This window comes from Zeus faber (genome assembly GCF_960531495.2).
Source record: "Zeus faber genome assembly, chromosome: 3".
In the NCBI taxonomy this organism is placed as follows: domain Eukaryota; kingdom Metazoa; phylum Chordata; class Actinopteri; order Zeiformes; family Zeidae; genus Zeus; species Zeus faber.
Genome location: NC_137190.1, coordinates 23,294,824 through 23,321,148, shown reverse-complemented (window position 1 = coordinate 23,321,148; position 26,325 = coordinate 23,294,824). Strand labels below are relative to the sequence as shown.

The 26,325-nt window shown below is 42.5% G+C and overlaps 2 protein-coding genes across 6 annotated transcripts; one reads left to right on the top strand and one right to left on the bottom strand.

Moving 5' to 3' along the window:
* Window positions 1-224: 224 nt before the first annotated feature.
* LOC307228100 (uncharacterized protein) lies at window positions 225-23,180 on the top strand. Of its 2 annotated transcripts, XM_079997622.1 has the most exons (14): window positions 225-751; window positions 5,839-5,991; window positions 8,894-9,164; window positions 9,477-9,613; window positions 9,905-10,148; window positions 10,469-10,618; window positions 10,829-10,852; window positions 12,029-12,075; window positions 12,431-12,515; window positions 12,634-12,774; window positions 13,082-13,180; window positions 13,668-13,751; window positions 13,968-14,076; window positions 22,860-23,180. In XM_079997622.1, exons 1-14 carry the CDS (start codon window positions 693-695, stop codon window positions 22,883-22,885), a joined length of 1,629 nt encoding a protein of 542 aa, XP_079853748.1. In that variant the 5' UTR covers window positions 225-692; the 3' UTR covers window positions 22,886-23,180. The 2 variants fall into 2 exon arrangements, with proteins under 2 accessions (XP_079853748.1, XP_079853749.1); XM_079997623.1 differs by lacking the exon at window positions 10,829-10,852.
* On the bottom strand, window positions 14,860-25,238 carry LOC307228098 (proline-rich protein 33-like). 4 transcript variants are annotated; one of them, XM_079997617.1, is made up of 3 exons: window positions 25,122-25,203; window positions 24,682-24,762; window positions 14,860-22,181 (listed from the first exon to the last, which is right to left on the bottom strand). In XM_079997617.1, exon 3 carries the CDS (start codon window positions 22,169-22,171, stop codon window positions 16,103-16,105), a length of 6,069 nt encoding a protein of 2,022 aa, XP_079853743.1. In that variant the 5' UTR covers window positions 22,172-22,181; window positions 24,682-24,762; window positions 25,122-25,203; the 3' UTR covers window positions 14,860-16,102. The 4 variants fall into 4 exon arrangements, with proteins under 4 accessions (XP_079853743.1, XP_079853745.1, XP_079853744.1 ...); XM_079997619.1 differs by having other exon boundaries at window positions 24,682-24,722; window positions 25,122-25,195; XM_079997618.1 differs by lacking the exon at window positions 24,682-24,762 and having other exon boundaries at window positions 25,122-25,238.
* Window positions 25,239-26,325: the final 1,087 nt, after the last annotated feature.

Here is a 26,325-nt window from a genome sequence, read left to right as displayed (position 1 = left end):
TTATTATCATCACTGATCCATTGTGCGGGCTATCGTCTTTCCTTCCCCCTGGGGGGGAAAGTCACATGACCCCTGAGGTCCCATGCAGATCACAGTGCAGAGGGAAGGAAGGAGGGAGGGATGACGGAGGGAGGGAGGGATGACGGAGGGAGGGAGGGAGGGAGGGGGAGGAGGGGGGGGGGGGGCAGATCCATATGCAGGTTTTCAGAAGGTTTCAATGGAAACCACATGCGAGTGGGAGCGCGCGAGGAGAAAGTCCCTGGACTGGAGCAGAGAGAGGGAAAAATAAGAGAGAGAGAGCGAGAGAGAGAGAGAGCGAGAGAGAGAGAGAGAGAGAGAGAGAGGTGGTCTTCCCATTTCCACCCACTATCAGAGGAAAGACTACAAGGCTCCAGGAAATCCTGTTTTTGTCCGACAAGAGAGAAAGAGAAAGGAGAAAAAGAGACAGAGGTGGATAAAGGGAGGGGGGAGACAGAGAGGGACAGAGTATCATAGAGAGGAAGAACCGCGGTTGTTTTTAAAGCGCCAGAGGAGGAGTGACACCGCTGGAAGCACGGCTCCCTGCACCTCCGCTGGATCCGAGCCAAAGGAGTGGAGGCGGGTGGGGGGCGGGGGGAACAGCACCAGGAGCAGAACCAGAAGCAGAACTCATCAGAGCCTTTCCGGGGACCGGGACGCTGCACGGCGGGGGCATGTCCAGCTCCATCAGGAGGAGAAGATCCAGCAAGGAGGGGTTGCAGAACCTCATCAGGTCAGTGAGAAGATCCGCTCGGTCAGGTTTCGCATCCAGGTTATTGATGTCGACTTTTTGAAGACATTGGCGCCACGTTTGAAGTCGGTAACGTCAACAACAACAACACCAACAACAGCAGCAAAAACAACAACAACAGCAACAACAACAACAACAACAACAAAGCCAAATGTGAAAGGTTAGATTGGAACAATGTAACTGCGTCGATCTTCTCAGGGGAAAACCAAGATGTTGCAACAGCGTAAAACAGCAACCTTGAAAGAGTATATTCATATGGCAGATACAGTGTGATTTATGTCTAAAATCTTACAACATGTAACTATTACAGTGGATAAAGAAAAGAGGAAACTACACTAATCCACTCATTTACATCTTCCATCGAACACGAGAGAGACCATGTGATTGAAAATGTACAGTTATTGTCATGGCGATTGGTTTAAAAAAACAGTGGTTTCAATTTGCTTTAAAACCCTTACATATGACTATCCCCGTGTCTCCTTCCTGACAAAAGCCGATAGACCACTCTTTTCTATTAAAATGTTATTTTCCTCTAACTAAGGCTTTGCCGCATACAGTTTATTAGTCATTTATTCCTTGAAAATAATTCATGGTTATAATTCATTCATAATTCATTTAGTTTTTTCATGGTTAGATTGCACGCATACCTAATTAACTCAGTGAATTACGACTGAAGTATATATATACACAGTATATATATATATATATATATATATATATATATATATATATATATATATATATATATATATGTAGTGTAACAACTCATTTTCCATATCCATTAAAGTCATTTGCCACTTAATTCACAAGAACAAGGCACAGCAAACTAGAACCGTTCCAGTACCTTCAGTATGCGTACAAGCTGCATGGTTAATTATATCATACTTTAATCAGAGTCTTAACTTCCTTCTCGTTGTTCCCCGGCGGGTTAATCCCTCCCTCCGCCGCTGCACCCATCCAGGCCTTTGATCAGAGCCCAGAGGGTTGACCTGGTCACCCCGGTGACTGTGTCCCCTCTGGAGGTTCTCTGATTCCGCCGCTTGACCCCGCTCGGCCTCGGGCCGGGGGTCAAAGATTTAGAAGACGACACGGCGTTCAATCACTTTCAGTATGGGGGTTGGGCTTTTTATCTTCTTTGAAATACCCGGGTAACCCAATGAAGGAAGCATCTACGAGTTTGAAAGACTTCACTTACAGGTCATTTTTCCTGTGTTGCCAGAGTGTGGTTGGAGCCGTGTCTTTTGTACATTTTATGGTCTGACATCACCGAGAACAACACTGAGTTCTGGATTCAATGGCTGCTTTTTATTACTCGCACTTCCTTTATGGTCATGACATCATCGAGCCTGACCCTGCTGCCAACACACACACACACACACACACACACACACACACACACACACACACACGCACACACGCACACACGCACACACACGCGCGCACACACACACACACACACACACACACACACACACACACACACACACACACACACACACACACACACACACACACACACACACACACACACACACACACACACACACACACAGCTCCATTCCTTCAGATGCAGGATCCCGGCACTGCAGAGTCAATGTGTGAACAGTGGAAAGAGTGATGTAAATCAAATAGATTTTACTCAATCTTACCCAGAGAGCTAATGAGGCCGGCCCCCCAGCTCTAGAAGTTCACATTTCTGCTCCACCTCGTCATTTCTCGCTGACCGAGCCGACACAGTTGGTGCTGGAAATGGCCCGGGCTCATGACTGAAGGTACAGTATAGTCTACAAAGCTTCAGAGGACTTCCTCGGTGGCCCTGTAGGACCAGTGTGGCACACTGCTATGTTAAGTAAATAAATGCATTTGGAGTCAGAATTAAAACACTTAACACTTGGGCCGCTTTACTCACTACGTTTCTCTTACTATAAAATTGACGGCAACTGTAACTGAGATGTTAAAGAGGTGACAGGATGCCCGTGGTTTCAATCCCATTCCCGCCCTCAGCGGCTGATAGTCAGATGCCCTCAGGTACAATTTCTTACATATTGCAGAACAATTGCAGACAACTTGAAGGAAATGAGGGGATTAATCAAACACCCAAAGTAGTGTCTTATTAATAGCTTGAAAGATGTATTATTAATTACATTCATATAGTCCTTAATCACAGTTAACTTGAGGCTTTTTATCCCAACTCACCAAAACCTACTGAGAAACATGTCGATTAATTATCCTATTTCCCCGGAAGTTTAGGTGCAAATTAAGATGTTGGCGGTGTTAGGAAAGTATATATAGTACAGTTAAAAACAATATTAAAAAACATAATGAGCGGGAGAGAAAAAACCCCCCAAAAAACAGCACTAGGATTTGTCAAGCGAAGAAACATCTCTTCTCGTGATTCTTTTCCATCTGAGATTCGCTACAGCAGATGTGTTGGAATGCAGACCCCGTTGGTCTCTGCAGAAGGTGGCGGAGGCCTGGTTCCGGGGCCTTCCACTCCATCAGGAACAGCTTGTGTGTGTGTGTGTGTGAGTCAGAACCACAACACTCACAGAGTCAGATTGCACAGGAATTGGCTCCGGTGACAGTGTTGAAGGAACATATTTTGACAGCTACCATCGTGGGGTGTGAGCGCACGCCGGCGTGCACGTTAGAGGGGCAGCAGGACGGACTTAACGCGAAGCAGCCAGCTCCTACGTGATTCACAGCACTTACGATGTGTTTTTTAAATGCAGAACGACTGCGGCTATGGAGACAAATACTCTGTAGTAACGGAAGCCTTTTCCTCACAAGACTTTTTTTGCACGTCATCCTTAAAATATCACACCTCATATCTTATATCGCCCTCAGCGGTCTGACCGCCGTCCTGTCGGGCTGTGGAGCTTAGCCGCACTAAGTATGAAACATGCTCCCTGTTGTTGCGTCGTGGACTGAAGCCCCTTTGTTAGAAAAACCAACGCGATCAATCCCACATCATCCGCTTGTGACCCATTTTCCCTCCCGAAAGGCTCGAACACTTGTCAGGTTCTGAGCCAGACAGTGAATTCTGGTTGGCCCAGCGTAGCCGTAAAACTGACTTTGCGCAAAAAGCTAATGTTTTAAAAAAGATTTAGGATTGATTTGTGCCAATACAATGAGGTCCTAATGCATTCCACTCCCCCTTGATTAATATTGTAAACCTTGTAAGATGTGTCAACTTTCATCTTCGGTGGTTGGGTTAACTTAACTCTTTAGTGTGGTAAATGGCCATTAAAGTGGTAATCCGTGAGATGCCTTTGTATTTTTTAAACGCATGTTTGATATTTTTATTTCGCTGGCATTTTATGAGAAACAGCCATTCAATATATTTGTGTTATGCTTTAGCAGCTGCGCCTCTGTATCTGCGGCTCCTCTATACTGTTCCCGTGGTTGTTGGCGGGAAGGGTTGACGCCTGTCCCTTATAATACAGGATCATCCTGTATTGGAAAATAAAATGCGTCCCGTATTGAAGCAATAAGGGATGCGTTTTGTACCATATTCTCCACATTGTTACATGCACTCAGGGCCGGCCGCTGGCATAAACACTCTATGCGGTTGTTGAGGGTCACAAGATCAGTGGGGGGGTGCCTCGCGTTGGGTCAGAAAAGTGATCTGTGAAAGCGATCTGCTGCGCATCCAGATCATTGATGGGTATATACGCATGGAGAGGGATACCGGGGCACGAATCACCTCGATAACTCCCTCTCCATGCGTAACGCAGACTTGGAGAGAAAGCGATCAGGGCGTCCGCGATCGGGGCATAATTTAATTAAGGCCAAGGCAACGGGCTGACATTGCCTTAAAGGATCCAAAATCCAGTCTCTAGTCTTGTTGTGGACCACATGAGCTGCACCAAGGAGCACAGGAAGCTAGCCTTTTCATAAGGTCTATCTATCTGTCTATCTGTATCTGTATTACATATCTCTCTGTTTAACAGCTCCCATCTTTCTTCTCGGCTGCTCTAGTTTACCGTATGTAAGCCGGGAGTAACAGAGGCCCGGAGCATAGATAGATGCCGCAGCTGGGATAATAAAAAAAATGGCCGAGCTGAGTGAAATGACACAACGTGATGACTAAAACACATCCATATGTGGTGAGAGAATAAAAAATGGATGTTGATATTGAGACCAACTGAGATTCAAAAACTGAGATTGACTAAGTTCATTTTTTTCCTTTTCACATAACAGTGTAACACTAGCGTAACCCAACATGCAAACACTGCAAATTTACTCAACAAAGAAATATATATATATATATATATATATATATATATATATAAAACTGAACCACCCACACTCATTTAAAGAAAAACAACACCTGGTTTCATCTGATAAGTGTCTGTTATCACCACAGCAGCTGCAGTTTCCTCTTCCTCGACCTCCGTCATGAGTGGAACGTCCAACACACACTGAGCACATTCAGCCAGAGGAGCAATGCTTACACTAGTTTGTCCATTACTGGGTTGCAGTGGAAAACACAGTCTTCCTCGTTTCACATTTTCAAACTGGATTTTAAGAATAATACTGAATTGTATAGATTGCAACTGTAGGGAATATCACAATGGCCTTTGGTTAGAAGTTTGTGAATCCTGACAGTTCTTCAAAGAACCTTCAACTCTGTGGGCCTTCACGGAATTTGCTTTTATTTGTGTTTAATTACAATTTTCCATTTATTTAAGTTGTATTCATGTTATTTAGCTTTTTTTTATTCATATAGTGTTTATATTTATTTTTCCTGAATTTCCCCGTAATGTTATCTTAACTAGTCTCACATTTCCAGTAGTGGTGGTGGGTGACGAAGATTTAAAGAGTGGTTAATTTGGGGATTCTGTATAGCACCCCATGAAACCCTTTGGACAGGACTGGACTGGACATGAATATGTGTACATGCATATCTTTTTGTGTGTGTGTGTGTGTGCGCGCATGCGTGTGTGTGTGCGCACGTGCGTGTGTGTGTGTATGTGTGTGCGTGTGCGTGTGTGTGTGTGTGTGTGTGTGTGTGTGTGTGAGAGACTGAGTGCGTATCACAGTGTGTATTATGGTCTGGCCTGCAGGGTGACAGCCCAGCGCAGCATTGAGGATGCTGAGGAGCTGGAGCGCGAGCGCCGGAGAAGAGCCAGGGAGAAGCACAGGGACCAGGGCAAGCCCTCTGGGCCCCTGAGCACCAACCCTCCACAGGACAATGGCTTCCTGGCTCCAGAACCAGAGTGAGTACCAGAGACAGCCTTAATCTAATCTGCAGTGAAGAGGAAATAAACCCATGGTGAATAGAAGCAGAGGGAACCTCAAGGGTGAATCAGGACAGAGCTACGAAAAGCCACGAAAGATGAAATGGGAATGATATACTTTGCCGCATATATCAGCCAATATTTAACAAAGGATTTTTAAATATTAACACGGGTAAAAACCCCTTTATCAATGTGACTGTTTCATATTAAGTCACGGATATTATTTCTCCAGCTACAATAAACCATAGCTGTCGCACAGCGAAGCCCGAATGTCAAAACTGTAATAGACTCTAATAGAATAGACAAAATGAATGATACCGTTTCGTTTCATCGCATCATTGAGTACAACTCTGTCATAATCTCTGCAGCAATTTTTTGAGAAAGGAATTATGCGGTGCAAGTGTCCCTCAATGACTTCCTCTTTCTGGAATATCTTGTCCAGGGATTGAGTGATCTTCACATTGGCCTTGGGATTTAATCCATATCTGGTGATTAGATGCCTAATTGTTAAACAACTAATCTTATGGTTGCTAAAAACTCAGAAATGGTGCGTGTTGGAGCTTATACCCAAACCTTATTATGTCAGGACTCATATTTGACCTGAGTGATGCTTTATTGTCCCACCATCTATGTTTTTACCTATGTGCGCCGTTATGTGCATTTACGTTGTTCCCTGCACATCCTCTATGGCTCAGTTTTACTGATGATTAATGGCCATTGCCTATGAAAAGCAAACAAACAAAATAAATAGATAGATAAGTAAATATATAAATCTATCAGGTGATAGCATTTTTAGTTCAGTTTATACAAAAAAAACATTTAAAATAGTAATGTATTCTATTTAATCTACTGCTGTAATAGTCGTAGAAATAGTCAAACAGCTATATTGTAAATTGTATTTTCTTTATTTCTGTGTATTGGAACAATGCATGACTGCTTCCATGACCCAAACACGGTGACCCACCAGTGGATTTTGACCCACATAGTCTGAAAAGCCACTGGTCTCCCACCGTGGCTGACAAACAGACTCGCAGTGTTTCCTCTCATTAAGCTTTAGTCATGATTACGCTGCAAGCGTCTGCATGCTTAATGGTTATGGCCAATCTGTTTATACACTCGGCTGAGCTGCTGTTAAGCGGAGGGAAAGATTTGCTTTGCTTTACGTGCTGAGTCAGAGCCCAGCTCTGTAAACATGTCAGACACTTCACAACGATGATGACACCAACAGTACTGGTAATGGATTTAGTGCTCCGCTGCAATATAATATGTCTGTTCATTTGGGTTATAAGATAGATAGAAAGATAGATAGATACTAGATAGATAGATAGATAGATAGATAGATAGATAGATAGATATATAGATAGATAGATAGATAGATACTAGATAGATAGATAGATAGATAGATAGATAGATAGATAGATAGATAGATACTAGATAGATAGATAGATAGATAGATATATAGATAGATAGATAGATAGATAGATACTAGATAGATAGATAGATAGATAGATAGATAGATAGATAGATATATAGATAGATAGATAGATAGATACTAGATAGATAGATAGATAGACAGATAGATAGATAGATAGATAGATAGATAGATAGATAGATAGATAGATAGATAGATAGATAGATAGATAGATAGATAGATAGATAGATAGATAGATAGATAGATAGATAGATAGACATATAGATAGATAGATAGATAGATAGATAGATAGATACTAGATAGATAGATAGATAGATAGATAGATACTAGATAGATAGATAGATATACTAGATAGATAGATAGATAGACAGATAGATAGATAGATAGATAGATAGATAGATAGATAGATAGATAGATAGATAGATAGATAGATAGATAGATAGATAGATAGATAGATAGATAGATAGATAGATAGATAGATAGATACTAGATAGATAGATAGATAGATAGATAGATAGATAGATAGATAGATAGATGGATACGTAGATACTTAATTCTTGGACAGAAATGATGGTGCAGCAGCAGTACACAGAATATATAGGCAATGAAATATAAGTTATATATATAGTAACATATTTATACACCATTATATTGATACACTACAATACAATTATATGAAAAATGATGAATGATACAGCCCATACATTTAATACATAAACTATAAATACATAAATATATATTAAATAAATACTTTTTTTGGATGATAACTGTTTCGTAAGGTTCTGACTATAAAGAGGTCTCGTCAGTCTGAGGTGAAAGTTCCTGTGATGATGAATGGCTGATGATATGATGAGTGGATGAGGCGGCGCATCGCTCAGAGTCAGGCAGGAAACAGGATGCAGTTGTGCCATCCTGTTTGAAGAAGGTCAGTCTGATTTGTGTCCAACTATTTCTGTTTCCATGGAGCCTCGAGCCTCGGGAGACGTCACCCACCTGTTGGGACGCTGGCCTCGTGCCTCCATTAATAACACGTCTTTTAGGAAGTCAGACACCCGCAGCAGCTGTTTCACTGGCAAAGCCTAATTTCCTCTCCCTGCCCAACCTCAGGGGGCGCCCTGAGATTGGGCATTTCAGGCAATTTTCATGCATTTTTTTGAAACACACGATATCTGAACAAATTCATGTGTGAAGTTTGGCTGGTTTACTCAGCTATGCCTATCAGCTCCTCTGTGCAACTTGTTCAGCTGGCTCTCTTCAGCTCCCCTGAAGAGACTGGGAGAGAAGTTGTGCATTAAAGGGATAATCCTGTTTTTTTGTGGGGGATATTAGCGAGAAGGTTGTATGTGAACACACTGAAATTGTTATTTACTAAGAAAATGGGTATACAGTTTGGATTTCAGACTTTTTTCAAGGATATTATCTGTTAACCTTTCTCCGCTGTGGCGTCAGGTGTGAGGAAGAGGAGGTGAAGCCGAGGTGTCAGGGTTTCGTGGACGAGGACGAGGGCTTCAGCGACTGGAGCCACAGGTTGGAGAAGCGCAAGAAACCCGTCCAGGGCCAGGAGGCACTGGAGAGGAGACCGAGCAGCAAGGAGGGACAGAGTACGCCGAGAAATAAGTCTGACCTCGATGGAGAAGAAGCAGAGCAGGAGGAGGAGCGGGGGTGGCAGCCAAGAGGAAGCAGCGGCTCTCAGGGAGCGTCACGACAAGCAGAAGAAAAGGTCCAAATGACCGTTTTACAACTTTTCCTGGAGATCGTCGCAGGGCTAGACCAATGGGAACGTTAGAGACAGAAACTGGGCAGTGGGCCTTTTCCTAGCTAGGGAGTAAGAGAGTATTTCTAAATTAACTTCATGATCCCCGAGATGGAAATCAGAGTAAATAGTGGGAAAATATGATTGCTGCTGTAAGCAGTTGATATTAAGATATTACAAAAAAGATGACTCAATTTTACCCTAAAATGAGGGCTTACAAAGGTATAAATACATCAGTGAATTACCCTGACAACGCAACATGCACTGTTTTTGTTCCAGATTTGTGACAGGAAAAAGGAAGTTCTGATCTCATGCAGATCGACGGCTCTGGTGTCACAGGAGGCCAAGAACCTGCGCGCCAAAGATCCGACAGAGAGAACCACTTCCACCCTCAAGTCCAGGACAATAAACCCGAGGTAGCTCCAGGGACAAAATGGGGTCGCAGATACAAAATCCCATCAAATGGAATCAGTGGCGTAATGTTTATCAAATTGATGATCCCTGACATGAAAAAAGGTTGAGAATCACTGTTTCAAGGAGCATTGAGATGTTGTCCCAACATTCGGATTCCATCACATTGTCTACTCTGCCGTCGCACTTTGCACCTCAGGACGACGTTTTCTTTTCCTCCGGGAACTGGGTCAAGTCACAAAACATCCTCTCGAAGCACTGTGTTTAACCTCCATCTTTATCTGATTTCCCCCAAGCCATGCTTCCATCCCAGCTGACCGGAGGAGCGAGGTGGACGGAGGGGTGAGCGAGGCCGCCCTGGGGAGGGAGAGGAGGCCGGAGGAGAGCTACCAGAGGCACAGGGCGGGAGAGGAGTGGGACGCGGAGGAGTTTGGGACGGGGCGTGAACGGCACCTGGATACCGGAAACGTCCACCGCGGTCTGGAGAAAAGATGTAGGGTCCGGGAAGCGGAGGCGGAGTATCGACACCTGCCGTATGAGGTGAGGTTCCCGTGATGAATATTCGTGAATCGTTACCGAACCTGAAGTTTTTTGTTTATCACCATTCAATTTCAGTAGGATTTCATTTTTGGGGAGGGCAAGCGCAAGAACGTGTCAACGTGACTCTGTCAACCACTCTGTCCTAGTTGCCTTTGACTATTAACAGAAAATGTAGCCAACAATAACAATTGAGTTTGTAATATAAAAAGGCAGTGGCTCATCCTCTGATTCAAATGTGCATGGATTGCATCCATCGAAATGATTGTTGATTAGTCATACATTAAAAGTGAATGATTGACTTATTGATGCCTTAATCGTAGGAGGAGAGTCCCATGACCACACGGGACACAGCGGACAGTGAGAGGAGCACGATGGAGGCCAGTCAGCAGACGAAGACCACCCTGAGCCTTTCTGGAAACAAAGGCACGGTGTCACAAAACCCCTATGGTCCCATGGGCCCAACGTTTAAGGTATCTGATGACCCCCCCTTATCTATCGTCACAGCGTAGAAAAGATTTCTCCTGATGTTTGGACAATTCTATCTGGATGCTGCTCTTTACACGTTGATCACAAATCACAATATTCAATATATCAATTATTCTATATGATATGATGATGTTGATTTTTGCATCCTGTCAACCAAAGTCTCTTCTCTTTCTTGCACCGCGCCCTTCCACTAGAAACTTCTCATTCGGTTTTACCCCGTAAGTCACTTGCATGAGTCGGCTGATAGCTTTGTTGCCTGTGTTTGCACTTTGATGGGAAGAGGAAACTTACTCTGTGGTACTACGCTGTCTGCAACGGGCCAAACTGGACAGTCATCCGGGATTGGTCGCTATTTTATTTCACGCCTGAAACCATGGGAGCACACAAGTGTTGGTATTATACAGCAGAGCACTGTGATTCACAGCGAGGAGGCAGCATTAGATCATTTATGGAATTTGAAAAAGTATATAACATGTTTCAAATCGATTTGTTGTCAGCACAAATTGTCTTGAAAAAATAATGAATATTCAGATCCCAATTCGGGTTGTTTTTCATTACAAATTACTCCTGAAATGGAAACTAAAACCCAAATCTCATTGGGGAAATATCTTTGTACGTTCATGGTTCATGACTGCATCAAGTGGGGGGAAGCCCTTGCTTGTTTTTTTGGGGGGTGTTGGTGGCATGGACTGTAATGGCTGAGCATCACTGATCGAGCAGTCTGTGTAGTGCCACAGAATGTGTCCGTGCATGCTGTCGGTCCTTGCAGAATGGCATAATGCAGACTGAAAGTAGAAACCAAGCCGCTCGGCCTCTCATTCGGTGCCCTCTAGTGTCGCCACACAGAATGAAAAGGGGGTGCACACGGTAAATGCACCACCAGACCCAGGATAAAATACCATCACAAAGTACAAAATATCAAATTATATGAAAATCTTTTTTTCCCCCTCAAACATAGGAGCATGAGCCTCAAAGTCATTTAGTGTACATCTTTTTGCCATTTTTTTCTTTTCAACCAAATGAATACAAAAAAAAAGAATCGACGAGGCACTCGGAATGAGGTCGGCCAACCATGGAACAATAAAGAAACCTGCCGTTCATTCAACATTTAGTTGGTGGACGGTCATAAAAGCGTCACTTTTGGCTTTGCCGCTTGCCACGTGGCCCCAGGCACTGCCACAAGAGATGTGATGTTTCATCTCTAAGCCTGCTTGAAGCTTGATGAAAAACATGTTTGAAGAAAATGGTCATGACTGCTTTTATTATTCTGACGGCCGTGTCTGTGTGCCTCGTTTTGTCAATGGGTCGCCTGTGTTTTTTCTCTGCCTATGCTTAGCGTTATAAAGAGTAAATGTGTGGCTCCATCTGACCATTTTGTCTGGCGTTCTTCTTAGATCAGCGAAACAGCGACGGATCCTTTGAGCTGCGCTGTGAATAAAAGGTGAGAGGATGTTGATGAACAACAAAACGCACAGTTAATGACCTACAGTCGGTGATTGTCAAGAGAAGAGAAGATAAAAAAAATAAAGAGATAAAGAGAGGGAGGAGAAAGAACTGACAAGCTTTACTTTTTTTATCTGTGTTTATCCGTATTTAAACAATGCAAAAGATGAGTTTTTAAATTGCAAATTTTAGACAAGATGACCAAAGCAGCAATAGGGAGAAAGACGGACATGAAGAATTGAATTAAGAGAACGACATTTTCAACCGCAGCTGGTCAAATTTCAGAAGGAATCAGAGTTCAACTTATTCGGCTCCCGCCTCAAGATTGGTTTCATTCGTTCCTTCTTCTGAAGTTCCAACAGGATGAGAAGGTCGCTGCCACCCATCGCCGTCTCCAAGATTGACAACAGGGTGGAGAACTACACACACGCCATCCAGGTGAAACTCTGCACGGGATGTTTTCCAGTTCCAGTTCAAGTAGTTTGCTGCATCGTCACAGCCTTGTATCCCCCCCTCCCCCACCCTCCAGAACTAAACGCTGCTTCGGTTCCTCCAGGTCTCCTCTAACGACGTCAAAGCAGCAAAGCCGGCGCTGACCGACCTGCCCAGCCCCACCGAGCCCGTTTCCTCCAAGAAGAGCCTGTTTGAAGCCGGCGATGCCTGGAGCCAGAACCCGGTCAAAACCCCACCGTCAAAGGTATAAAGAGGACAGCAGAATACTCGATTCTGATTGGTCGATCGCCGCCTGTTTATAATGACCGTTGTCACGGGCAGCCACTTCACGACGGGAGACTTCACGACATCGAAGACGAAATGGATGTTACAACTTCATAAGTTCTTTCTTTTTACTGCGTGGGTTTTGGACTGCTGCCGCGCCCTATTTGGTTTGGTGCCTTTTCAAGTGATGCCAAAAACTCTGAGACAATGCAGGGTCGTCTTAGGAGGAGTTCCTGAATAGTTTACCGCTCCACTCTGAGGTGTTTTTTTGTTTATTTCCGTGTCAGGATGCAGAAGGTATCAAGGTAGGCGTGGCCGACCTCATCAACCAATGGGTGAAGGGAAGTCCAGAGAGCGTCAGTGGCAGCTCCCCTTCCAAACCAGCCGTACGTCACAATTGATCTTTTCCGATCAGCTCTTTTGCGGTCTCTACACGTGGCACTCACACTCAGAAATACTATTTGCTGCTTGATTCGTTGATTCATTTTTCCCTTGCTTCTACTCCAATATGTTTTTGCTGAAATTTCTGCCGCCCGAGCCCTCACAGTAACTGTGGTTTCTCTCAAAACGTCTTCTTTCTTTCTCAGTTTTCTCTTCAAATTTCCATACGTCTGGTTTCTTCCTTGCCTTTTATTTAGCTAAGGTAACTCAATTACTTAATTTCTCATAAATGTCATCTCAGTAAAAAGTTAGCATTTTTCTTTGTGCTTCCATGTTGCTGCTTCCTGCAGTATGTGTATGTCACAACCAGATCCTTACCCTTAGCCCTATCAGGTAGGTTCCGCTGTCGGTGTGTCGATCAATATCTGCTCTGTTTGTGAACAAGCGTCAAAGAACAAACATTTCATTTTCAGTCTCATTTTCCTCACGCAGGAAATAAAACCTGGCGACGTTTTGAGCAAGAAAAACTTATGGGAGAACCTTACTGATACAACTTCTCCTGGAAGAGGAGGCAAGGTATTTGCTTTCAGTCGGGAAAATATTATTAGTTTTGCTGCAGCAGTTATATGATTATTAATTTATTATTTATTATATATAAATAATAATATCATAATATTATATTATATTCATTATTATTAAAGAAAAATTGCATTAGTATTTTGGTGTCTTAAAAAATTATATACACTAAGCAAGTTCTGTAGCATATATTTTGTGGTTGTCGATGTGTTTCAGGGGAATTCCTCTGGGAAAAGACACCGATTTGTGGTCACGGGTCATGGCAAGTATGAAAAAGTTGCTGACGGTGACCAGGACTACAGTGAATATGCAAGCTATCAGTCAGGTAAGGGGGAGTCTTAAACGTCTGAGAAACAATCCTTAATAATGTGGATTTTATGACCTAGCGGATAGAGGTATTGATTAGAACAGCTAGAACGTCTAAGAAGTTCAGAAGGTTGCATTCGTTTATTGTAATGCAGCCTTAAGGACAACGATGAATATCACTGGTGTCATGTGACAATATTGATATTAAATCAATATATCCACCCAACCCTATTTGAGGATAGAAATGACACATGGCTCTACAAGCTATCGCTGTAAAAACATTGTTTTCCACATAGAAATCGGGCTGGGTCCACCACAGCAGTTGGCCCAGATCCCTTCGATGATTCTGCTTTGAAAAGGGCACAGATCTGCTCTAAGCACTCAAATCTGGCCCAGATCACTGGAATGTTCTTGTGAAAACGGAGCAGAGTGCGTTCGTTTGGCAGATGAGGTGCAACTTTGATCTGAAGGTGCGCAGGGAGGAAATGATCTGCCTGGATCAAAACAGGATCAGGGCAAGGTGGATGAATCCAAATGTCCTGTGGGACTCTATAGGTACTGTTTTATGGGCACTGGATGAAATACTACATTCTGCCGGTGGTTACCCCTAATACTCCTAGAAAGACTGCTCTGTGATTATTGGAAACAGGGCAAAATGTTTGTGAAATATTTGAAATTCTGCCTTAAAAGATTATAAAAATAAAATTAAAAAACAAAACAAAAAAAAAAAAATAATAATAAGTAGAAGAAGAAGAAGAAGAAGAAGAAGAAGAAGAAGAAGAAGAATACTCAGGAGTCAATATGATTGGCATCTGAATTTATGCTTTTTCAACAATCACACTGTATTCAAAAAATACACGTTTCAGCTTAAGCCTCAATGCAATAAATTGGGCCGTGTTATGTCCCCTTAATTTCTTATGCTAATCATACATGATGACAGGTATCTGGGGGCAGCAGAGACAATAAAACCCATTGTAGAGATCAAAACATTAACAATGAACTACTTAAACAGCAGTTTATCCGTACAATCCCACGATACATTCAAAACCACATTCTGATTTCCTTTCCTCTCATCCTCACAAACCATTTCCTCGAGTCATCCTACAGTGGAAATGGTGTGTTCTGCTCATTTGGTACTGAGGGGTCATTTCTGAGACTTGCGTCACTGTTATTTGGTGTCTGACACTTACACTATGTCCACTCCAGCAGTTTATTTGACAGGTTTTAGTATTGCTTTTGCTTGGAGGCCCTGTTCTACTGCAAAACAATCTAGTGTGACAATAACAATGGAAACAGCCGGTGAATGGAGGAAACTACCAGGACCGTTTTCTCAGATCAGAACTTGTCCATCTCACTCTCTGCCTTCTTCTACACGGTAACGTTCACTTCCCTTCTGCTACTTGCTGACCAAACCTTTACAGTCGGTCCTCTTGTGATCACTACTAGTCTATGCACATTGCTACCTTGATGTCCGGGAATGTGAAAGCCCTGTTTTTATTACATACACTGACACACCCCTTCCAGTGGTGTTTACAAAAAGCTTATCTCGTTTAGAAAAAAAAATAATAATAATAGTAAAAGTGAAAAAGCACTGGGGTTGTATCACCTCAATATAATCCCAAAACCGATATGCAGATAGATCAGCTATCTGCTGTATCTCTCTGGAGCTGCATACATGTATATATGCATGCATAAATGCATCAAATCAAGCAGTAAATACCGTAGCTCAATACTATAAATGTCTAAAAAAATATATTAAATAAAATAAATCTGTTTATTGGACAAATTATACCAATTATTAGTGTGTACATAGAAAAGGGGCCTTCTTGTAGGATGACTAGAGGATTACTATTCGTAGAATTCCTTGTACTCATTTGAAAGTCCTTCACCAAAAATACATGATTCCATGGCATTCTCTTTTCTCAAAAATGCACTACAAATACCTAAAAGTAAATTCATGATGCTTGTATCATTAACTTTTCTTTCTCCACAATATTTTTCTTTCCATTATTCACAAGATATTTATCCCTTTATCTATCATCAGTTCAAGTTACACATCTTCCTTTTTTCGAGGCACCAAATCCTCTTGCTTTTCTGTTGAAGTCCTTTGGTTCATCCTCCTGGTTCTTGCGACTTATTAGCCCCCTTTCAAACACCGTGGCTATTTTGGTAAGTGGCTTCTCTGCAGCCTCTTTTAGCTTCCTGGCATTGAAACGGGGACTGTACAGTAGAATGGGCAGCCTGTTGACGAAGGAGGGAACTTCTGTCTGGTTGTCTTTGGAGGTTCTTTTGTTGTCCTCCTTGTCCTTCTTGTGGCTGATCTGCTGCATTATTTTTTCTTTGGTAGAGAACATCTGAAAGAGGACAGCATCCCACATCTTCAGCGCTCGAGGGCTCTCTTGGTTCTTGGCTACTTCCAGTCCAGAGGATTGATCTGCCGACGCCTGGCTGTTATTTTCTTGAGTCGCTGTCTCTTTGCTGCCGCTTGACGCTGTCTGAGAGATTGCCATTGGCTGTGGAAACTGGGGCTCCTCGGGCTCTTCGACCATGTGTTTTTTGAGGCGCGACCACCCACTTAGCTTGGCCTTGAGGCCTTTGGGTTTCTGTACTGCCATGGTTTCGGTGGAAGGGGGTGTTTCCTCCACTATGGAGCCCTTCTTATCAGCAGTTGAAGATGCAGTTGATGTCGTTGACTTCGTACAGGGTGTGCTTTGGGGGGCTTCCGTCAGAGTTGTTGCAGCTCTGCTCTCCGGTACATCCATGTCCTTGAGTCCAGCTTTTGGCCGAGATGGCGCTGGCACTCCTCTGTTTGGTGATGGAGCTTTGACTGACACTGAGGCCTGAGGCAGAGAGGCAGGAGTGGCAGAGTCAATCACAGCACCTTTAACTTTGGGAGGTTTCATGACAGTATCTGTTTCTGGGTTTGTTTGGGATATGCTCTCTTTCACTGAGTCTGCTGGAGGCTGTACATGACTTATATGTGTGGGAGGCAGAACCAATTTGATGGGTGCTTTTTCAGAATCATCAGTTTCTACAACCAATGTTTGATTAGCCTTCTTTTGTATTTTGGCAGAGAGGTGTCTTAATTCCGACTGCTCAGGGGTGGGGGTCACTATATTTGCCTTTGGTTTGTCAGCCAAGATGGGGGTAGGGGATGATATGGGAGCTATATTTTCTAAAGGTATTGTGGAGAGATTTCCCTCTAAAGTAGAATTTGAGACTTGATAACCTTTTATCTGATTTGTAGGAGAAAGTGTTTGTTTGGCAGGAGTGGTAGCTAGGACTGAAGTGGCTTTAGTTGTTGATGTTGTACCTTTTTCTTTGTTTGGATGAGTACTGGTTTCTGAGGTGAACTTGGAGGAGGGCAGGGTGGTACAACTATGTGTATTATTTAGGAGCATTGCAATGAAAGGGTTTGCCTTCGTCATTTCTGTCTTAACATCTACAGAGGGTAAACTTTCTGTAGTATGGTTCAAAGGATGGAGAACTTGAGAAGAATGAATAGGTATGGGCGTACTTATTGTAGGAGTGTTAAGTGGCATAGGTTCTGGGAAAGATGGGGTTTGTTTACCAGTCATAGTTTTTGCAAAGGCATTGGTTTCTTTAGAGGTGCGTTGAGGGGCTTTAACATCACTGGCAGATTTAGCAGAGGGCTGAGTATTTTGAGCGAGGTGTAAAGAATGTGTCTGTGCATCAACAGTGTTAATTTCTATATACTCTTTTGTTTCAATATGTTGTTTCAAAAAGTGTTTTCCTTTAACATCAGTGTCCAACTCATTCACAGCTGGATGACCATTATTAGCAATACCGTAAGGGGTTTGATGAGGCCCTGTAATCGCTTGGGGTTTTGTGTATGTACTGGGAGGGTCCGTTCCGATGAACCCAAGAGTGGGGGAATATCTTCTATCATTCAGAAGTTTCACAAAGGGTTTAATTTCTAAGGACGGGCTTATTAATTGCCTACCATTGTTAGTAGGCGGAGAGAAAGGCGGCTTTTCACTGACAGTAGGTTGATTGGTTATTTTGGGCTCTGTTGTTCTCCGAGTTCTTATCTGAAAAATAGGACTGCATACTTGTTTACCCTCTAACCTGGGATTAATGTTGGATCTTGTTTGACAGGCCTCAAGGTGTGATGGATCAACGCTAGGCTTTGGAGTGTGCTGGCTTTCCTTTAAAGTAATGATTGGTTGTGTAATATGCCTCAAGGTAGGGCTCGATCGTACATTAGGCGTACTTGGAAACCAAGCATCATTTGTTCCTGTCTCTCCTGTTTCTATCTTGCCTTCTATGGAAAATATATTTTCTATACAAGGTTGGTTGTGGACTTTGTTTTTAATTGTAGGAACTTTGCTACCAGCATTGAAAATGTTTGATTTAAGTGTTGCTATAGAAGGCATTCCAGATACAATAGCCTCAAAATCCCCTGGCTCTGCAGGGAAACTATCTTGTATGGTAGACTTGCTGATAGTTACCAATGCAGAAGGATTCTGAGAGAGATTGGATCCACGTCTTTGTCTCTTCAGCTGAGTGTTTCCTTTAGTATTTTCTGTGGACATGTTATCTACATTTCCTAAATCATAGCTTTGTTGCAAATAATCTTCTAATGTTGAATTGCCAAGTATCTTGGTTTCAGAAGTGGGATTACTGGGGAACAGCGTCTCCATGTTTGCTTTTATGTGCCGTAATTGGTCTTTATTAATGATGTTGTTAAGTATTACTTCAACCACAGGGACATCAGTAAACGTGACCTCTTTTATGACTTCATTTGTGGTTAATGCTTCCACACTGGTTTCATTGTAGAGATGGGTTTCTCTAACAACCTTGCTCTGGATATTGGATGCATCGCTTGATATGCTTGGCAGCACATTCTTCCTGCTGCCTTTGCTGGGGCTTGTAGGCTTTTTACTAGGCATGTTAGATACATTCAAGCATGTCTCTAAAGGCATATGAAAGTCTGAAATGTTGTCTGCTTTCTTTGAATTGGTTGATAGGTTAGGGAGATTGGTTTCTGAAAGGGAATTATGTGTATCAATTAATACACTTTGTAACTGTGAGCATTTAAGGGGAAATGTTGGCCCTGAGAACTTTTGGCCATGGATCTTGTCTTCCTTTGAAGGATAAATAGGAATTTGAGTTGCTTGGTTGAGATGGATTTGTTGTGCTTTTTCTATTTTTTGGTTGGCTTTACATATATTACTTATACTTACACATGCAGTGGTTGGCTTATATGGAATGGATTGGGAACCATTTGCTTTTTCGTAAAATATATTTGTGCGTGAGGGCGCGTCGGTAGATTTGCTTGGAAGATCATTTGCATTGGCAGAGATAAATGAGAAATTGTTTTCTAAGATTGTGTTATTGGGTACAACATTTGACACTGCTTTTATCACATCAACACCCTGCTTAACTTCTCTGCCTTGATTGGAAGCTTTAGATTCAACGTTTGCATTGCTCATGAGAGCAGGATCCTGAACATTGTGGAGAGGTTGCTCAACCCTTGTGTTTGATTTTGTAAGATGACTGCGCACTTCAACAGGCTTGACAGTGGACGGAGCTGATTGTGGTGAGCCTGTTATTTCTGCTTTATTATTTATTATGTTATTATTTACTATGTTCTGTACTGTTTTAACGGTAGTATCCACCTTTGGACTTTTAATAGTGGGAACTTTCTCCAGATTATCACCTTTGTGAAAGACAGCTTTTAAATCTCCATTCAGAATGTGTGTGTTTGAATCCTCCTTGTCTTTGTTCACAGAGGAAGAGGGAGAATGCGATAGACTATTGCTAACATTCAGACATAAACCAGCTGTATTAAGCAGTGCCTCCATTGAAAACAGTGGCGCATTTTGTGCGGGTACCTCACCTGCTTTAGGTATTGGTATTGTAGCCTCAGAATAGGAGGCTTTTGGTGCTGTTACTTCACGTGTGGATTGTTTCCTTGCCTTTTGAACTAAGCCAGTTGGAAACTCTGGTTTTATTGCGTCCACATTTAATGTTTTTAACATTTGTATTCCATTAGAGGGAGCTTCAAATTGACTGTCATGGATAATGTCTTTGTTTAGTGTAACTGATTGATCCATTGCAAGTTCAGGGTCTCTTGAAGTTGTAGATAGCTGCAAAACATCAACAGCAGAAGATTCCATTGAGTAGGGAATAGAATCATGTCCATTAGGCTTAGGCATAGCTGTTTCAGGCTTTGTGGCAGACAATCCTTGTGCTTCTCCTTTAGACTGTGCTTTATGTGACGATGACTTGTTAACCTTGGGGCCTACTCGACTATTATATGCACTGTTAGTCCTAATCCCACCATAGGCAGCATATTCAGATGGAGTAAGTCCATAATATGTTGACCGTGATTTTGGCTTTGAGGATACTAATGCCATTTGTGAACCCAATAGCGATGACAAAGACTTGCGTGCCTCAATCGCAGGTGAGCCAGGTGGTCGAGAGCCATGTGACAGGGGCTTTGGACTTTGTGGCGCTTCCGTTGAAATCACTGTTATGGGGCTAAGATTTGAAGTTGTGTTCATGGGGAAGGAGAGAGTTAATTGGGAATTTGACAAATGTAAACCTCCAACTTGTGATATTGGATCCAATTTTAATTTTGGGATAGGAGGTCTGACCACAGCCAAATCATGCAGAGTTGTGCATGGCGCTAAACCTTCTCTGGGAATCATGTTAGTGTCACTACCTGCTGAATTTATTGCTTGCCTTTCACCATTATGAATCTCAATCCCTTTGTGATCTCCGATTAGCTCCAGAGAATGGTTGTTTGCAGTACTACATAATCCAGATTGTTTTGGGTCTTCTGTTGCAGTTGGTGGCTTACTTAGACTGCTAGTTTGCTCTACATTTTTGTCCTGTTTTTTCTCCTTGTCAATAGCAGAAGGTGGTAAATCCCGGGAGCAGCTGAAAGTTGGACTGGGAGCAAATAAGAGTGGGTTGGGTCTGGATATTTCAAAGACGGGAGTGGATCCCCGACAGGGTGCACAAGATGGTGTTTTTGGTCTCCCAGATTGCGTCAAGGATATAGGAACTACATGTTCAATCTTCACCAAAGGCACAGCCGTTTTCTCTCTGAGTACAGTAGATAATGAGGCTCCCTGGTAGGATGCATTGAGTGATGTGAGGTCCTGAATTGAGGGGGGCTTGGAGATTTCATAGAATATCGCCTTGGATGTGTATATCTTTGTTGCTTGGGCATCCAAAGTTTTTTCTTTTACTGCCTCAGTAAGTGACATCTTTGAGCTGGTCACCTCAGGGAGCATTTGGCTGAAAGTGCAAATGGCATTACAAGTAGTTGTGGAAGTCAATGACAATGTCTGGCTTGGAGCCTTGTCCTTTGAGTGTGTGTTGGTCTCCTGCTGGCCGGCAATAAAAGGTTGTGTCTGAGCGACTGAAACTGATCGCAGTACTGGAACAGGAGGTAGATCCGCAATTTGAGAAGGAGCCTGCTCTGAGCCAGTTGTGGGGCCAACCGGGAAGAGGGTGAGATTGTGAGTGGATATTTTTGGGCTGGACTGGAGCACAGGCACTGGTGTTGAAGGAGGATAGGAAGGCCCATGGGAACCTTGTTTTATGGCCTGGATAAGAGGCGGGGGTGAAGGAGGTGGTAAAGCTCCCTTGGGTGGGGAACACAGGGGTGATGATGAGATAATCAAAGGAGTGTCATCATCAAATAAAAAAGATGAGCACTCATATAGTGGTGCCACCTGCTCCTCCCATGTCCTGATAGGAGGTGGGCATGACTGTAGGGGGAAGCCTTCTGTCTGACTATAGGGGCATGGATGAGGGGATGGAGACATGGAGTGATTATAGAATGAGCCAAATGGGAAACTGGACACTGAGGAGTCCCCAAGGTAGGCTGAATCCGGAGTCATAGGCGGAGAAGCCTGGTCACCGTGCTCAAGGTCAGTGCTTGCTTCATTGACAGGCGACAAACAAGCACGGAAGGGGATAGGTGTCTGAGACGGGCCCCCTTTTTTCTTGGATCTCTTCTTCTTCAGTTTCTGAAGCCGTGCATTGTCTTTCCCGGGTTTCGGTAGTAAGGGGGGAGGATACTGCTGGGACATGTCGGGCTCCAGCCCATTGCCGTTGCTCACTTGCATCAACATCTGGAAATCTCTGGAAGACATTAGGACAGAGAAAACACATCAGTGTTCTAATCTTTAACTGAAACGGACTTTGTGTAATGAAAATAAAAATAATAAATATAACAATTCTATTTCTAATGATGAAATTTCTAGAATGAGAAATTCTTCTCATTCTAGAAATAATTTATGGATAAACTGTTTTCTCAGAGACAATAAAGCACCATTTGGAAATTAGTAATCAACAGGTTCCGGAAATACACACCTTTATTTCAAAATTGAATGTGAAAGACTGTAAAAGTGAAGACGTAGTAGTTTTGTACGGGACGACAACAATTTTTCCCCCTTACGTAACTGTATTTGAAATGAGGCTGTCAAAGGTTGACAGATATTTGCTTTTGTATTTTCATGTCTTTTTTTTTTTACTTCAAGAAGGGAAGACATACCAAAACAAACATACTGTAAAATAACAGACAAATACATGAACAAGCATGAAAAATAAAGACATTGTCATTACACTTAAGAATTGACTACATTTCACATCGATGTTGTCAAATAACTGTGTAACATGTATCGAATACGGCAACAAATATATTGTCAATGGAGGATGATATAGTCATATTGTTTCGTATGGTATCAGCTGTATTTTGGATAATTGGCATATATTGAATATTATGTTGAAATGTTGTTTATATCTTTTTTTTCTTTTCAGCCGGACACTTCCAAGAGAATTTGTGAAGGACACCATGGATACAGAGTTTTGAGTCTATTCAAAATGAATAAAAACTGTGATTTTTTTTTAAGGATTGGAGATAAATGTACACCTTTCTTGTCATTTAAAACATCAATTAACGCATTTTTTGAATTGCACTATTCCCTTTTCATTTAATTGGGCTGTTTAAATATCTTTATTTTTGATCTGTATACCCACTTATCAGTCTACATTACCATTGCTTAGACTGGATATCATTTTTGTTAATTTCTGAATATTTTTTTCCTTCTTTTTTTTAATTATGAATCTTCTTAAACTGAAGCCATTGCAAATGTGTTTTTTTATGATTCCATAATGTCTTAATTATGAAGGATTTGACAAGAATTATTACAGTTCCAGCATTTGTGTTTTCTTTCGCTCACATAGACTTTGGGACCTTGTGGTCTTTATTTGTCATGAACAAATTTTCCTGTGAAAGGGACTTCAGATTGCTTAAGGAAGCTATGAGCCTCATTAGCGTGTTCTAAACTGTGATCTCAACAGGATCTTAAAGGTGTTGTGTGGCTGCATGAAATCCCAGTGGCCAAAATAGAAAGGCATGCAGCCTGTGGCTTATGGCAAGGATACTAGATGACAAATCAGCTCTGAAAATAGTCTTCCAAAAAAGAGAATGTCTGGTTTAAATATGGTAGCTGTAAGAAATAAGCTGGAAAGTTTTTGGGGGTAGCAGGGTTCTGAATATCAAATTTATCCATTAACTTTCAGGCATTTATGTTCCCCAAATTCAAATTTGGACGAGTATGGTAATCAAAGAACGACTCAAAATATGCACAGCAATGGAATATGCACAGCAATGGAATAAGCCTTTGTAAGTCACCAAAAAAAGTATATATATATAACGCTAGGGAGGGCTTACAAGGTGTAAAGAGGTCTGCATTGTCCTATGTGATTATGCAATTATGCAATTCTTCTACGCACATTATAAATGTTACAGATATAACATCCGGTGTTTATTGGGCCACACTCATGGGATGATTTGTTTTCTTATCCCTTTCATCATAAATATAATAGTATCTCGGTGTTGACAGGAGGAAAGGTCCATTTTCTTATTTTAGATTGGGAGAAGTAAGAGCAATAGATCTTGACACCAGCCACCTGCTCCCTACATGTAAAGGCTGTTCCCTGAGCAGCCAATCACAGTCTTGCAGTCTTGGGAATCAGTCTTGGGCCTCAGAGTGTGTCTGAGGCCCAGACTCCGCTCAGGACCGTTATATATACAGTTGTACACAGGGTTCCATGCTATCGGCTCTTGCAATGGAAGTATTCTTTCTCCCTAGATGTAAACCCCGTCAGTTTTGGTGTGACTTTATATTATGAGAGGGCTGTCTCATTGCTTTTTTTTATTTGATGGTTTCCCCGAACCTGGACTGAAATGTAGAAAGTTGGAGTGCATGGCAAAAACGGTTTGTCGTTGCAATCTGCGGTCTCTGTCTTGCAAACATACCGGCTGATGTTATCCTTTTGTTCCTCTGGAGTCATTCTAATATTCACTGGGACAAGAAAACCACTGGCAGACACATGAGAACCAGCCCCCCGCCCCCTCCCCTTTTATGGCCCTGGGGTGATATATCTGGGACACTTCCATTGGAGCAACTCAAAAGAGGAAAGTACAAGATTAGCTTTGCCATAAAACTGTGCCATGACCTCAACCGTCCTGGCTTTGGAGAAGTTAATTATCAATAAATATTGAGGACAAGCTCAAGAATGCACATTCTAGTTTGGTACTTCATTGGATGAAGCACACGTTTGAAAGCGAACTCACCAGGATGTGAAAGCAGAAATTGACTTTGTTTCCAGGATATTCTAGAAAGCGAAGGACAGCTCACTTGTAGTTAACAAGTCCCTTTGTAAAAAAATTAAGAGACAAATTACTTAGGATTTCAATAAAACTGAGTGTTTATCAGAGTAACTAAAGAGTGCATGCATCAATGAATATGCTTATTTGCAGGTAATAAAAAACTACTCTGTCTAATTCATTTTAAATTATGCAGGTAATAAAGCTTTTTTTATCACAGTTTTGCAAATAAATGCTTTGTCCACAGGGACATAATGCTTAATTAGCATCATGCTTTTAAGATTACAGATCGTGCACTTGTTCTCTCAAATGTGCGCCGGCCGTAGGCCAAAGCTGTGCAGTTGAATCCGGAACACGCGGCACCACAAGTTTGTCAGTCAACAGACACTGAGTTGGTTTACGTTTACCTTTTGTGTGTGGTGGTTTTGAGAACCTGCTCACAGCGCGCAGCTCGCTAATCCCAGCCCGGAGTGTTACAGGGGCTGCCTCATCCTGGAGTGAACCACAGCCTGCCTAGCGGAGCGGGCAACAGTGTCCATGAGCACTCCAAAAATAAAATCCCCGTTGCCTTCAATACATGCTCTATGGTGACAGTTCTACGGGCCTATGGCAGTTTGACCTAGTTGGAGGAGGGAGGGGGTGGTTTCCAGGCTACCTGAGATGTATTCCTGCCCTGCAGGGAGTGCTCCACTACCTTGCGCCACACTTTGCAGAGCTGCATACCGTACAGGTTGATTTTGGAGCATGTTGACCCAGTCACCTCGCCCTGACACCCTCTGCCCACACTTCGATCAACAACCAATAGAGCAGCAAAGTTGTGGTAACTGGCATCTCTCGGCAGCGTTTTTCAGGCTGCTGGCATTGCAGTTGTGTCTCGTCTGTGCAACACTCCATTTTCACCTTGCATCAACTACGCACATTGAACTCTCACTTCACTTCGCCATACCACATCTACATCGCTACACAAAATGAAAGGAGTTTTCACATAATTGCCGCTGTCTGCGTTTAGGCCTGTCACGATAACTAACTTTTGTTGGATGATATTGTCCCATAAATATTAGGAATAAACAATATCATTGTCTTTTTAAGGCCCCTTTTCCCCACTGATATAATGATAATATAATAGCAAAATAACGCAAGTACACTCTTTCATACAGCAATGAACTTTTAACTGACGACATTGTGTGAAAAAAAGTTAACCAACCGCACAAACAAACAAATAAATAAAATGGACTCTCAGACTCAAGTTACACATGATCTTCACTTGGTTCGCTGTGTGTGTGTGTGTGTGTGTGTGTGTGTGTGTGTGTGTGTGTGTGTGTGTGTGTGTGTGTGTGTGTGTGTGTGTGTGTTTGTGTGGAGGAGCTGCCTGAGCCCCGCCCACAGTGAAATATCGAGAGCAGACAGCAAAACGTGTCTTAGCAGTCTTTCCGTTCGTTCGGCTCAGTTAAATTCATTTGTAAAATGCCTTACACGACGCGAGTATTACATTATTCATTTGTGGATTTAGATTCAACTAATTGTCATTGCTCAAGTACTGAGGCAACAAAATGCATTTCAGCCATCCAAGTAACTGATGTATCCGAGAGCAGTTGGCTGCCATGTGGCGGC